The sequence below is a fragment of the Garra rufa genome, chromosome 1, assembly GCF_049309525.1.
Source record: "Garra rufa chromosome 1, GarRuf1.0, whole genome shotgun sequence".
Lineage (NCBI taxonomy): Eukaryota > Metazoa > Chordata > Actinopteri > Cypriniformes > Cyprinidae > Garra > Garra rufa.
Genome location: NC_133361.1, coordinates 1,936,476 through 1,953,141, shown reverse-complemented (window position 1 = coordinate 1,953,141; position 16,666 = coordinate 1,936,476). Strand labels below are relative to the sequence as shown.

The 16,666-nt window shown below is 25.1% G+C and overlaps 1 protein-coding gene across 1 annotated transcript in view; it reads right to left on the bottom strand.

Moving 5' to 3' along the window:
* Positions 1 to 3,562: 3,562 nt before the first annotated feature.
* The window catches only part of LOC141343181 (protein FAM234B-like), a 50,661-nt gene continuing 37,557 nt past the window's right edge, over positions 3,563 to 16,666 (bottom strand). Inside the window, exons 9-13 of the mRNA XM_073847786.1 lie at positions 7,205 to 7,283; positions 6,973 to 7,134; positions 6,778 to 6,889; positions 3,725 to 3,939; positions 3,563 to 3,645 (exon numbers count right to left, since the gene is read on the bottom strand). Of these exons, the coding sequence (XP_073703887.1) occupies positions 3,643 to 3,645; positions 3,725 to 3,939; positions 6,778 to 6,889; positions 6,973 to 7,134; positions 7,205 to 7,283 (571 nt within the window). The 3' untranslated portion in view covers positions 3,563 to 3,642. The remainder of the gene's footprint in view (positions 3,646 to 3,724; positions 3,940 to 6,777; positions 6,890 to 6,972; positions 7,135 to 7,204; positions 7,284 to 16,666) is intronic.

Here is a 16,666-nt window from a genome sequence, read left to right as displayed (position 1 = left end):
TTGAGATCAGTTAATCTGTGTTCGAGTGAGTTACAGGTCAGTTAACCAGTATTTGGGTGGGTTAGGGATTAATTAACCTGTGTTTGGGTGGGCTATGGACAGTGTTGGGAAAGTTCATTTTCTACATGAACTAGTTCAAAGTTCAGTTCACACATTTTAAAATGAACTAGTTCAGTTCATAGTTCATAATTCAAATTTTTTGAACTAAGTTCGCAGGTTCCAAAATGAACTAGTTCATAGTTCTTTTAGTTGCTTCTTGAGACCCGACGGGCACAGTTTACACAAAAAGGTAAGATTTTTCCCACCTGGATCATCACTGACCTTTTCAAAAAATTATTTTAAGTGGACATATGAAGTTTCATTCATCATTGAGACTTTGGATTTTGCCTCTATTCATTTTTCGCAATTTGATGACGCATGCGCGGTGCGACTCTGTGGCGGCTGGTGTTGCCAGATCTGGTCTTTTCCCCTATATAATAAGGCCCGTTGTAGATTGTGTTGTAGCGGTTGTAGCCTAGATATTGTGCAGTCAGTGGTTATAGCCGGGATTTTGCCTGGCTCCATAGAAATCTGGCACTCTCTAGAACAAAATTGAACTACGAGAGAACGACGTTCATAAACGCCAGAATGAGCGCGTTCACGTTCACGTTCATCAGGCAGATATACTGCACGTTCAGTTCACGTTCACCCAGAATATGAACGAGTTCATGAACGATCGTTCAATGAACTCGTTCAGGCACAACACTGGCTATGGATCAGTTAACCTGTGTTTGAGTAAGTTACAGGTCAGTTAACCAGCGTTTGGGTGGGTTAGGAAACAGTTAACCTGCGTTTAAGTAGGTTAGGGATAAGTTAACCAGTGTTTGGGTGGGTTAGGGATCAGTTAACTCATGTTTGGGTGGGCTATGGATCAGTTAACCTGTGTTTGAGTAAGTTACAGGTCAGTTAACCAGTATTTGGGTGGGTTAGGGATTAATTAACCTGTGTTTGGGTGGGTTCGGGATCAGTTAACCCATGTTTGGGTGGGTTAGGGATCAGTTAACCCATGTTTGGGTCGGTTAGGGATCAGTTAACCCATGTTTGGGTGGGTTAGGGATTAATTAACCTGTGTTTGGGTGGGTTAGGAAACAGTTAACCTGCGTTTAAGTAGGTTAGGGATAAGTTAACCAGTGTTTGGGTGGGTTAGGGATCAGTTAACTCATGTTTGGGTGGGCTACGGATCAGTTAACCTGTGTTTGAGTGAGTTACAGGTCAGTTAACCAGCGCTTGGGTGGGTTAGGGATCAGTTAACATGTGTCTGGGTGGGTTAGGGATTAATTAACCCATGTTTGGGTGGGTTAGGGATCAATTAACCAACGTTTGGGTGGGTTAGGGATTAATTAACCTGTGTTTGGGTGGGTTAGGGATTAATTAACCTGTGTTTGGGTGGGTTAGGGATCAGTTAACCAGTGTTTGGGTGGGTTAGGGATTAATTAACCTGTGTTTAAGTGGGTTAGGGATCAGTTAACCCGTGTTTGGGTGGGTTAGGGATTAATTAACCTGTGTTTGGGTGGGTTTAGGATCAGTTAACCCGTGTTTGGGCGGGTTAGGGATTAATTAACCCATGTTTGGGTGGGTTAGGGATTAATTAACCTGTGTTTGGGTGGGTTAGGGATCAATTAACCTGTGTTTGGGTGGGTTTAGGATCAGTTAACCCGTGTTTGGGTGGGTTAGGGATTAATTAACCTGTGTTTGGGTGGGTTAGGGTTTAATTAACCAGCGTTTGGGTGGGTTAGGGATGAATTAACCTGTGTTTGGGTGGGTTAGGGATTAATTAACCAGCGTTTGGGTGGGTTAGGGATCAATTAACCTGTGTTTGGGTGGGTTAGGGATTAATTAACCTGTGTTTAAGTGGGTTAGGGATCAGTTAACCCGTGTTTGGGTGGGTTAGGGATTAATTAACCTGTGTTTGGGTGGGTTTAGGATCAGTTAACCCGTGTTTGGGCGGGTTAGGGATTAATTAACCCATGTTTGGGTGGGTTAGGGATTAATTAACCTGTGTTTGGGTGGGTTAGGGATCAATTAACCTGTGTTTGGGTGGGTTTAGGATCAGTTAACCCGTGTTTGGGTGGGTTAGGGATTAATTAACCTGTGTTTGGGTGGGTTAGGGTTTAATTAACCAGCGTTTGGGTGGGTTAGGGATCAATTAACCTGTGTTTGGGTGGGTTAGGGATTAATTAACCTGTGTTTAAGTGGGTTAGGGATCAGTTAACCCGTGTTTGGGTGGGTTAGGGATTAATTAACCTGTGTTTGGGTGGGTTTAGGATCAGTTAACCCGTGTTTGGGCGGGTTAGGGATTAATTAACCCATGTTTGGGTGGGTTAGGGATTAATTAACCTGTGTTTGGGTGGGTTAGGGATCAATTAACCTGTGTTTGGGTGGGTTTAGGATCAGTTAACCCGTGTTTGGGTGGGTTAGGGATTAATTAACCTGTGTTTGGGTGGGTTAGGGTTTAATTAACCAGCGTTTGGGTGGGTTAGGGATGAATTAACCTGTGTTTGGGTGGGTTAGGGATTAATTAACCAGCGTTTGGGTGGGTTAGGGATCAGTTAACCTGTGTCTGGGTGAGTTTTGTGTGTTTGGGTGGGATATTGATTAGTTAAACTGTGTTTAAGAGGGTTATGGATTAGTTAAGATGATTTTGAGTTGGTTATTGATTAGTTGTGTTGATTAGATCTGTTAATTGATAAGTTTTGGATTAGTTCAATTTATTATGGGTGGTTTGTAGAGTTAATCTATTTGTTCAGGTCTAAAAAAAGTCATAAATTTGACCTGACAAATGCTGCAGATACCGTTTAATAAAGACCCTAAAGACCAGAGAGATTCCTCAGAGTGAATGAAGGATGATTTCTAGTGAACTTTAACTTCAGGCATCTGAGATCTGGGCGTCAACGGATTACAGCTACTCTGGATTACATAATCAGATTACAGAAATTAGATTCAACCCTAATTAAACACACCTGATCCAGATAATCAAGTTTGAAAACGACATGGTTTGTGTGTGTCAGAGTTTGATAGTACACTTTATAATGCTCATACTCGGATTACTCTGGCTTTTTATGGATTACATGGTTACATATTCACACAATTACTGATTCTCTCTAATTCTTCTTTTTTGTCCCACTGTGTGTCAGACCATTTATCTCTGACTATGGAGATAAATATGCACACCACGCATCTAAATGTGTGTGATAAAAGCTCCTCTCGAGCACATCTGAAACGAATGATTAGTGTTGGCACCGGTGCTGTGTGTCTGTGAACCTCTTCTGTTTTCATGCCATCATCAGAGAGCAGTAGGATCGGTTGATTCTGGACAGAAAGAGTTCCTGTGGTGATGACGGTGTGAATGTGTTTATTGATCCGCAGTAATCCAGCAGTATTTACAGCATGCTTCACTCACTCTCTCTCTCTCACTCACACACATATAAATACTGTACAGAGAGTCAGGGATATCTACAACGTGCAGCGGAGTCAGAATAAAAGCCTAGAACAGCAGATGACGACGATGATGAAGACGTTAGCGGTGTTTGCTCTGCCGTTCGGCCAGTGTGAACAGGTGAAGCTCATCTGAGATCCGCAGGAATGAGGACGAGTCCCGACACGTCACTGAGGAGAAACACAGCAAACACACGCATATGAGATCGGCACACAGCTGCAGTCAGAGAGTGTCCTCCGCTCGCTCTACCTGTCTGAACACCAGGCGTCTGAAGAACTTGTTGATGTGGAAAGCGCTGAGTTTCCCGTCTCCGCTGGCGTCCGTCAGCCGCACGATCTGAGCGTCCGCGATGGCCGCTTTCAGACTGAGAGTCTTGAGCATCTGAGCGCCGAGAGCGCGGCCGGACGAGGGCCGAGACGAAACGCTGATGTAGGACGCGTCCTTCTGCTGCGCCTGATAGCTCACTGCACACACAGAGACATATATTTAAGCAATAAGGTACGCTTTGCGTCGTGCCTAACAACGCCCTTCAGCCGTGATTTATTCACGATACAGCACGGCCTCAAGTACCTTATTGCTTTTATAAAACGGTTACCACACAATAAAAACATTAAAATCAATAATATATATTAATTTATATATATATTAAAGTTGTACGTTTTCATAAAGTAAAATCATTAACTGCCTTCCGCTGTAAAAAGTAGTCCCTAACTGCTGCAGCTGTGTTTACGTTGCTAAGGGTGGTTGCTAAGGAGGTTCAATGATACACAAAACCGTTGAGTGAAGCGGCCACAGCAGCTGCTGACCAATCAGAATTGAGGAATGGAACTAACCGTTTTATAAATATATATATATATATATATAATGTGAATTCACAGCAGAAACACTTTGTGAAGTACAGCTTACATCTGCTTTGATGGCCGATATATCACGCTCTTTCAATTCAACGTGCTGAATAAAGAAATAAATACAAACAATGCATGCTGTAAGCTGTGTGCATGTGTTTATATAAAATAAATGCTAAATTAAATATTTATCAAGTATATATTAAAACAGAAATAAATCATTTGAAAATGAATTAATTTGACACAAATCGAAATAATTAAAAAATAGTAACTAAATAAAAATTTACTAAAACATTTAGAAATGAATTATTTGAAAATGACTTAATTTGACAAAAGTCTAAATAACTTAAAAACAGTAAATTATTACTTAAAATAGAAATAGTTTGAAAACTGAATTAATTTGACCATGTAAATAATTAAAAAATAGTTAATAATTTACTAAAATAATTATTAACTATTTTTTAATTATTTACAATAAAATTTGACATCTAAATAATTAAAAAATAGTAAATAAAATAAATAAAAAATAAAATAAATCTGTACATTTTCTTGAGTCTTGATTCTGTAATCTGTGCAATTGAAGGATTTGTAATATAGTTTATCCAACAGCAGATTCACTCATTTATTCTTTAATTTATAATTTATGGAATATTTACTCAAATAATAAGAAATAAATCATTTGACAAAAGTGTAAATAATTTAGAAATAGTAAATAAATATCTGTGTACTAAAACAGTTAGAAATAAATCATTTGAAAAGTATTTTGACAAAAGTTTAAATAACTTAAAAATAGTAAATAATGTACTAAAATAGAAATAAATCATTTGAAAATGAATTAATTTGACATGAATTTACTAAAATTGAAATAATTAGAAAACTGAAATAATTTAACATTCTAAATAATTTAAAAATAGTAGATAACATTTACTAAAGTAGTTAGAAATGAATTAATTTGGCCAAAATTTAAATAATTTAAAAATAGTAAAAAAAAAAAAAACCATCAGTTTTCATTAAAACATTTAGAAATGAATTATTTGATAATGAATTAATTTGACCAGAAATTAAATAATTTAAAAATAGTAAATAAATAACAATTTACTAAAATTGTTAAAAATAAATAATTTGAAAATAAAATAATTTAACATTCTAAATAATTTAAAAATAGTAGATAACATTTACTAAAGTAGTTAGAAATAAATCATGATGAATTAATTTGGCCAAAATTTAAATAATTAAAAATTAGTAAATAAACATCAATTTACTAAAATAATTAGAAATAAATCATTTGAAAATGATCATTTGGAAAAAAAAATTTTCATTCCAACATTTCTAAATGTAAAAATAAATCTGTACATTTTCTTGAGTCTTGATTCTGTAAACTGTGAAAAAAAAAAAAAAAACTGAATAAATAAAAGTTTACTAAAATAGTTAGTAATAAACCATTTGAAAATTAATTGACCAAAAAATTATTAATTTAAAAATAGTAAATAACAATTTACTAAAATAGAAATAAATAATTTGAAAATGAATTAATTTGACAAGTCTAAATAATGTAAAAATAGTAAATAACATTTACTTAAATAGGTAGAAATAAATAATTTGTAAACTGAATTAATCTGACAAATTCTAAATAACTTAAAAATAGTAAATAAATAACATTTTACTAAAAATAATTTGCAATATATCAAAATAAATTAATTAAATTTTAAAATAGTAAATAAACATCAATTTACTAAAATAATTAGAACTAATTAAAAAAAATTAGAAATAATTTGAAAATGAATTTGACAAAAAATTCTAAGTATTTAAAAAAAATGGTAAATAAATAACAATTTACTAAAATAATTAGCAATAAATAATTTACAAATGAATGAATTTGACAAAAATAAATAACAATTTACTAAAATAATTAGCAATAAATAATTTGAAAACTGAATTAATTTGACAAATCTAAATAATTTAAAAATAGTAAATAAATATCAATTTACTAAAACAATTTAAAATAAATCATTTGACAAAAATAAATAACAATTTACTAAAATAATCAAAAATTATTCATTTTAAAATAAATTAATTTGACAAAAATCTATGCAATAAAAAATCCATGCCATGAATTTGTAACATGTGAAATATAAAAATAAATATTTGCTGCAAAAGAAGCAATTTATATGACAATGCATGCATTTGCTTCTACATTTAAAATGCATTCAGCACTTCATGCTTCCGTAGCAAATCATGTTCCAGTCTAAAGACAGGGTTGAACATCAATTAGAAATAAACTACTAAAAACATTTTTGCATTTGACAGAAAATAAATGTATACTTTACATAAGATTAATGGCTCACAAAAATATATAAAGACTTTTCTGTTGATTATTGGCCAGAACATTCGGCCTGGTCACGTGACCCAGAGGCGGTCTCTGATTGGTCGTTGAGTGTGTGTGTGGGCGTGGCTCACCGGTGGCGGAGAGGACTGTGTCTGTGGTGCTGCTCAGCTGCAGGAGGATTGTGGGATAGAACGGGTGGAACAGGAAGAGCTTGCGGAGGACCGGCTCTGCTGCGGCGGCCGCCTGCGGGACACAAACACACAGCCAATCAGACGCCAGTCTCGACACGCACATGTCTGATCATGTGATCTACAGAGGGGCGTTGCCTTGGTGGTGTTCTGCGTCTGCGCCAGCGGATCTCCCGCCCAGAACAGGAACACCGATTGGCCGGACGCCGTCAGAACGGACGAATCCTCCACCGCCAGACGAGGACACACAAACTCCGCCTCCCACAGGCTCCGCCCCCGCGCCCCGTCCACGATCTGCACCTGCGGGAGATACGGACACTGAGCGACCCGCCAATCAAACCGCTTAATGAGATGATAATGAGATGCGCACCTTCCTCACGCCATTGGCCGACTGATGAACCAGCAGATCGGGAACGCCGTCCTCGTTAAAGTGACCCGCCGCCGGACGACTGCGAACACACACATATGCAACATTATTTCAGAAAAAACACTAACTAAAAACTATACAACTAAAATGATCATGGAAAATATATAAATAAAAACTAATTTAAAATATTAATAAAAATTTGCTAAGAAATTAGTCAAATTAAAATTTACGAAATTACAAAATGAAGTATTAATTTGCGTTACAAAAACAGACAAAACTATTAAAAAAAAAACAATAAAATTACTAACTAAAATTAAAATGTAAATGGGGAATATTAAAATAAAAACTAATTTTAAATATGACTAAAAATGTGCAAATAAATGACTAAAACGAACTCAAATTTAAATTAAAACTGAAAATATTAAAATGAAAATTTATAAAAAATGTAAACAGAAAATATGAAAGTATAAATAGTAATAATTTAATTAAGTAATTTACATACTTAATAAAATAGAAAACAAAAACAGACAGAAAAAATACAATGAAATTAAAATGGAAATAGAAAAAAAAACTAACTCAAATTTAAATGGAAAAACAAAATCTGAAAATAAAACCAACTGAAAATATAAAAAAAAAACAAAAAAATGAATGAAGTATAAAATTAAGTTTGTAGTTTACATACTTAATAAAAAAAGAAAACAAAAGCAGACAGAAAAAATACAATAAAAGTACTAACACTAACTAAAATTAAAATGTAAACGGTAAATATTAAAATAAAAACTAAATTAAAATATTACTAAAAATGTGCAAATAAATGACTAAAACTAACTCAAATTTAAATTAAACCTGAAAATATTAAAATAAAAATTTATAAAAAATGTAAACAGAAAATATGAAAGTATAAATAGTAATAATTTAATTAAGTAATTTACATACTTAATAAAAAAGAAAACAAAAACAGACAGAAAAAATACAATGAAATTAAAATGGAAATGGAAAAATCTAACTCAAATTTAAATGGAAAAACTAAATGTGAAAATAAAACTAACTGAAAATATAAAAAAAATACAAAAAATTGAATGAAGTATAAAATTAAGTTTGTAGTTTACATACTTAATAAAAAAGAAAACAAAAACAGACAGAAAAAATACAATAAAAGTACTAACACTAACTAAAATTAAAATGTAAACGGTAAATATTAAAATAAAAACTAAATTAAAATATTACTAAAAATGTGCAAATAAATGACTAAAACTAACTCAAATTTAAATTAAACCTGAAAATATTAAAATAAAAATTTATAAAAAATGTAAACAGAAAATATGAAAGTATAAATAGTAATAATTTAATTAAGTAATTTACATACTTAATAAAAAAGAAAACAAAAACAGACAGAAAAAATACAATGAAATTAAAATGGAAATGGAAAAATCTAACTCAAATTTAAATGGAAAAACTAAATGTGAAAATAAAACTAACTGAAAATATAAAAAAAATACAAAAAATTGAATGAAGTATAAAATTAAGTTTGTAGTTTACATACTTAATAAAAAAGAAAACAAAAACAGACAGAAAAAATACAATAAAAGTACTAACACTAACTAAAATTAAAATGTAAACGGTAAATATTAAAATAAAAACTAAATTAAAATATTACTAAAAATGTGCAAATAAATGACTAAAACTAACTCAAATTTAAATTAAACCTGAAAATATTAAAATAAAAATTTATAAAAAATGTAAACAGAAAATATGAAAGTATAAATAGTAATAATTTAATTAAGTAATTTACATACTTAATAAAAAAGAAAACAAAAACAGACAGAAAAAATACAATGAAATTAAAATGGAAATGGAAAAATCTAACTCAAATTTAAATGGAAAAACAAAATATGAAAATAAAACTAACTGAAAAAAATACAAAAAATTGAATGAAGTATAAAATTAAGTTTGTAGTTTACATACTTAATAAAAAAGAAAACAAAAACAGACAGAAAAAATACAATAAAAGTACTAACACTAACTAAAATTAAAATGTAAACGGTAAATATTAAAATAAAAACTAAATTAAAATATTACTAAAAATGTGCAAATAAATGACTAAAACTAACTCAAATTTAAATTAAACCTGAAAATATTAAAATAAAAATTTATAAAAAATGTAAACAGAAAATATGAAAGTATAAATAGTAATAATTTAATTAAGTAATTTACATACTTAATAAAAAAGAAAACAAAAACAGACAGAAAAAATACAATGAAATTAAAATGGAAATGGAAAAATCTAACTCAAATTTAAATGGAAAAACAAAATATGAAAATAAAACTAACTGAAAAAAATACAAAAAATTGAATGAAGTATAAAATTAAGTTTGTAGTTTACATACTTAATAAAAAAGAAAACAAAAACAGACAGAAAAAATACAATAAAAGTACTAACACTAACTAAAATTAAAATGTAAACGGTAAATATTAAAATAAAAACTAAATTAAAATATTACTAAAAATGTGCAAATAAATGACTAAAACTAACTCAAATTTAAATTAAACCTGAAAATATTAAAATAAAAATTTATAAAAAATGTAAACAGAAAATATGAAAGTATAAATAGTAATAATTTAATTAAGTAATTTACATACTTAATAAAAAAGAAAACAAAAACAGACAGAAAAAATACAATGAAATTAAAATGGAAATGGAAAAATCTAACTCAAATTTAAATGGAAAAACTAAATGTGAAAATAAAACTAACTGAAAATATAAAAAAAATACAAAAAATTGAATGAAGTATAAAATTAAGTTTGTAGTTTACATACTTAATAAAAAAGAAAACAAAAACAGACAGAAAAAATACAATAAAAGTACTAACACTAACTAAAATTAAAATGTAAACGGTAAATATTAAAATAAAAACTAAATTAAAATATTACTAAAAATGTGCAAATAAATGACTAAAACTAACTCAAATTTAAATTAAACCTGAAAATATTAAAATAAAAATTTATAAAAAATGTAAACAGAAAATATGAAAGTATAAATAGTAATAATTTAATTAAGTAATTTACATACTTAATAAAAAAGAAAACAAAAACAGACAGAAAAAATACAATGAAATTAAAATGGAAATGGAAAAATCTAACTCAAATTTAAATGGAAAAACTAAATGTGAAAATAAAACTAACTGAAAATATAAAAAAAATACAAAAAATTGAATGAAGTATAAAATTAAGTTTGTAGTTTACATACTTAATAAAAAAGAAAACAAAAACAGACAGAAAAAATACAATAAAAGTACTAACACTAACTAAAATTAAAATGTAAACGGTAAATATTAAAATAAAAACTAAATTAAAATATTACTAAAAATGTGCAAATAAATTACTAAAACTAACTCAAATTTAAATTAAAACTGAAAATATTAAAATAAAAATTTATAAAAAATGTAAACAGAAAATATGAAAGTAAAAACTAACTGAAAATATAAATAGTAATAATTTAATTTACATACTTAATAAAAAAGAAAACAAAAACAGACAGAAAAAATACAATGAAATTAAAATGTATATGGAAAAAAACTAACTTAAATGGAAAAACAAAATATGAAAATAAAACTAACTGAAAAAAATACAAAAAATTGAATGAAGTATAAAATTAAGTTTGTAGTTTACATACTTAATAAAAAAGAAAACAAAAACAGACAGAAAAAATACAATAAAAGTACTAACACTAACTAAAATTAAAATGTAAACGGTAAATATTAAAATAAAAACTAAATTAAAATATTACTAAAAATGTGCAAATAAATGACTAAAACTAACTCAAATTTAAATTAAACCTGAAAATATTAAAATAAAAATTTATAAAAAATGTAAACAGAAAATATGAAAGTATAAATAGTAATAATTTAATTAAGTAATTTACATACTTAATAAAAAAGAAAACAAAAACAGACAGAAAAAATACAATGAAATTAAAATGGAAATGGAAAAATCTAACTCAAATTTAAATGGAAAAACTAAATGTGAAAATAAAACTAACTGAAAATATAAAAAAAATACAAAAAATTGAATGAAGTATAAAATTAAGTTTGTAGTTTACATACTTAATAAAAAAGAAAACAAAAACAGACAGAAAAAATACAATAAAAGTACTAACACTAACTAAAATTAAAATGTAAACGGTAAATATTAAAATAAAAACTAAATTAAAATATTACTAAAAATGTGCAAATAAATGACTAAAACTAACTCAAATTTAAATTAAACCTGAAAATATTAAAATAAAAATTTATAAAAAATGTAAACAGAAAATATGAAAGTATAAATAGTAATAATTTAATTAAGTAATTTACATACTTAATAAAAAAGAAAACAAAAACAGACAGAAAAAATACAATGAAATTAAAATGGAAATGGAAAAATCTAACTCAAATTTAAATGGAAAAACTAAATGTGAAAATAAAACTAACTGAAAATATAAAAAAAATACAAAAAATTGAATGAAGTATAAAATTAAGTTTGTAGTTTACATACTTAATAAAAAAGAAAACAAAAACAGACAGAAAAAATACAATAAAAGTACTAACACTAACTAAAATTAAAATGTAAACGGTAAATATTAAAATAAAAACTAAATTAAAATATTACTAAAAATGTGCAAATAAATGACTAAAACTAACTCAAATTTAAATTAAACCTGAAAATATTAAAATAAAAATTTATAAAAAATGTAAACAGAAAATATGAAAGTATAAATAGTAATAATTTAATTAAGTAATTTACATACTTAATAAAAAAGAAAACAAAAACAGACAGAAAAAATACAATGAAATTAAAATGGAAATGGAAAAATCTAACTCAAATTTAAATGGAAAAACTAAATGTGAAAATAAAACTAACTGAAAATATAAAAAAAATACAAAAAATTGAATGAAGTATAAAATTAAGTTTGTAGTTTACATACTTAATAAAAAAGAAAACAAAAACAGACAGAAAAAATACAATAAAAGTACTAACACTAACTAAAATTAAAATGTAAACGGTAAATATTAAAATAAAAACTAAATTAAAATATTACTAAAAATGTGCAAATAAATGACTAAAACTAACTCAAATTTAAATTAAACCTGAAAATATTAAAATAAAAATTTATAAAAAATGTAAACAGAAAATATGAAAGTATAAATAGTAATAATTTAATTAAGTAATTTACATACTTAATAAAAAAGAAAACAAAAACAGACAGAAAAAATACAATGAAATTAAAATGGAAATGGAAAAATCTAACTCAAATTTAAATGGAAAAACTAAATGTGAAAATAAAACTAACTGAAAATATAAAAAAAATACAAAAAATTGAATGAAGTATAAAATTAAGTTTGTAGTTTACATACTTAATAAAAAAGAAAACAAAAACAGACAGAAAAAATACAATAAAAGTACTAACACTAACTAAAATTAAAATGTAAACGGTAAATATTAAAATAAAAACTAAATTAAAATATTACTAAAAATGTGCAAATAAATGACTAAAACTAACTCAAATTTAAATTAAACCTGAAAATATTAAAATAAAAATTTATAAAAAATGTAAACAGAAAATATGAAAGTAAAAACTAACTGAAAATATAAATAGTAATAATTTAATTTACATACTTAATAAAAAAGAAAACAAAAACAGACAGAAAAAATACAATGAAATTAAAATGTATATGGAAAAAAACTAACTTAAATGGAAAAACAAAATATGAAAATAAAACTAACTGAAAAAAATACAAAAAATTGAATGAAGTATAAAATTAAGTTTGTAGTTTACATACTTAATAAAAAAGAAAACAAAAACAGACAGAAAAAATACAATAAAAGTACTAACACTAACTAAAATTAAAATGTAAACGGTAAATATTAAAATAAAAACTAAATTAAAATATTACTAAAAATGTGCAAATAAATGACTAAAACTAACTCAAATTTAAATTAAACCTGAAAATATTAAAATAAAAATTTATAAAAAATGTAAACAGAAAATATGAAAGTATAAATAGTAATAATTTAATTAAGTAATTTACATACTTAATAAAAAAGAAAACAAAAACAGACAGAAAAAATACAATGAAATTAAAATGGAAATGGAAAAATCTAACTCAAATTTAAATGGAAAAACAAAATATGAAAATAAAACTAACTGAAAAAAATACAAAAAATTGAATGAAGTATAAAATTAAGTTTGTAGTTTACATACTTAATAAAAAAGAAAACAAAAACAGACAGAAAAAATACAATAAAAGTACTAACACTAACTAAAATTAAAATGTAAACGGTAAATATTAAAATAAAAACTAAATTAAAATATTACTAAAAATGTGCAAATAAATGACTAAAACTAACTCAAATTTAAATTAAACCTGAAAATATTAAAATAAAAATTTATAAAAAATGTAAACAGAAAATATGAAAGTATAAATAGTAATAATTTAATTAAGTAATTTACATACTTAATAAAAAAGAAAACAAAAACAGACAGAAAAAATACAATGAAATTAAAATGGAAATGGAAAAATCTAACTCAAATTTAAATGGAAAAACTAAATGTGAAAATAAAACTAACTGAAAATATAAAAAAAATACAAAAAATTGAATGAAGTATAAAATTAAGTTTGTAGTTTACATACTTAATAAAAAAGAAAACAAAAACAGACAGAAAAAATACAATAAAAGTACTAACACTAACTAAAATTAAAATGTAAACGGTAAATATTAAAATAAAAACTAAATTAAAATATTACTAAAAATGTGCAAATAAATGACTAAAACTAACTCAAATTTAAATTAAACCTGAAAATATTAAAATAAAAATTTATAAAAAATGTAAACAGAAAATATGAAAGTATAAATAGTAATAATTTAATTAAGTAATTTACATACTTAATAAAAAAGAAAACAAAAACAGACAGAAAAAATACAATGAAATTAAAATGGAAATGGAAAAATCTAACTCAAATTTAAATGGAAAAACTAAATGTGAAAATAAAACTAACTGAAAATATAAAAAAAATACAAAAAATTGAATGAAGTATAAAATTAAGTTTGTAGTTTACATACTTAATAAAAAAGAAAACAAAAACAGACAGAAAAAATACAATAAAAGTACTAACACTAACTAAAATTAAAATGTAAACGGTAAATATTAAAATAAAAACTAAATTAAAATATTACTAAAAATGTGCAAATAAATTACTAAAACTAACTCAAATTTAAATTAAAACTGAAAATATTAAAATAAAAATTTATAAAAAATGTAAACAGAAAATATGAAAGTAAAAACTAACTGAAAATATAAATAGTAATAATTTAATTTACATACTTAATAAAAAAGAAAACAAAAACAGACAGAAAAAATACAATGAAATTAAAATGTATATGGAAAAAAACTAACTTAAATGGAAAAACAAAATATGAAAATAAAACTAACTGAAAAAAATACAAAAAATTGAATGAAGTATAAAATTAAGTTTGTAGTTTACATACTTAATAAAAAAGAAAACAAAAACAGACAGAAAAAATACAATAAAAGTACTAACACTAACTAAAATTAAAATGTAAACGGTAAATATTAAAATAAAAACTAAATTAAAATATTACTAAAAATGTGCAAATAAATGACTAAAACTAACTCAAATTTAAATTAAACCTGAAAATATTAAAATAAAAATTTATAAAAAATGTAAACAGAAAATATGAAAGTATAAATAGTAATAATTTAATTAAGTAATTTACATACTTAATAAAAAAGAAAACAAAAACAGACAGAAAAAATACAATGAAATTAAAATGGAAATGGAAAAATCTAACTCAAATTTAAATGGAAAAACTAAATGTGAAAATAAAACTAACTGAAAATATAAAAAAAATACAAAAAATTGAATGAAGTATAAAATTAAGTTTGTAGTTTACATACTTAATAAAAAAGAAAACAAAAACAGACAGAAAAAATACAATAAAAGTACTAACACTAACTAAAATTAAAATGTAAACGGTAAATATTAAAATAAAAACTAAATTAAAATATTACTAAAAATGTGCAAATAAATGACTAAAACTAACTCAAATTTAAATTAAACCTGAAAATATTAAAATAAAAATTTATAAAAAATGTAAACAGAAAATATGAAAGTATAAATAGTAATAATTTAATTAAGTAATTTACATACTTAATAAAAAAGAAAACAAAAACAGACAGAAAAAATACAATGAAATTAAAATGGAAATGGAAAAATCTAACTCAAATTTAAATGGAAAAACTAAATGTGAAAATAAAACTAACTGAAAATATAAAAAAAATACAAAAAATTGAATGAAGTATAAAATTAAGTTTGTAGTTTACATACTTAATAAAAAAGAAAACAAAAACAGACAGAAAAAATACAATAAAAGTACTAACACTAACTAAAATTAAAATGTAAACGGTAAATATTAAAATAAAAACTAAATTAAAATATTACTAAAAATGTGCAAATAAATTACTAAAACTAACTCAAATTTAAATTAAAACTGAAAATATTAAAATACAAATTTATAAAAAATGTAAACAGAAAATATGAAAGTAAAAACTAACTGAAAATATAAATAGTAATAATTTAATTTACATACTTAATAAAAAAGAAAACAAAAACAGACAGAAAAAATACAATGAAATTAAAATGTATATGGAAAAAAACTAACTTAAATGGAAAAACAAAATATGAAAATAAAACTAACTGAAAAAAATACAAAAAATTGAATGAAGTATAAAATTAAGTTTGTAGTTTACATACTTAATAAAAAAGAAAACAAAAACAGACAGAAAAAATACAATAAAAGTACTAACACTAACTAAAATTAAAATGTAAACGGTAAATATTAAAATAAAAACTAAATTAAAATATTACTAAAAATGTGCAAATAAATGACTAAAACTAACTCAAATTTAAATTAAACCTGAAAATATTAAAATAAAAATTTATAAAAAATGTAAACAGAAAATATGAAAGTATAAATAGTAATAATTTAATTAAGTAATTTACATACTTAATAAAAAAGAAAACAAAAACAGACAGAAAAAATACAATGAAATTAAAATGGAAATGGAAAAATCTAACTCAAATTTAAATGGAAAAACTAAATGTGAAAATAAAACTAACTGAAAATATAAAAAAAATACAAAAAATTGAATGAAGTATAAAATTAAGTTTGTAGTTTACATACTTAATAAAAAAGAAAACAAAAACAGACAGAAAAAATACAATAAAAGTACTAACACTAACTAAAATTAAAATGTAAACGGTAAATATTAAAATAAAAACTAAATTAAAATATTACTAAAAATGTGCAAATAAATGACTAAAACTAACTCAAATTTAAATTAAACCTGAAAATATTAAAATAAAAATTTATAAAAAATGTAAACAGAAAATATGAAAGTAAAAA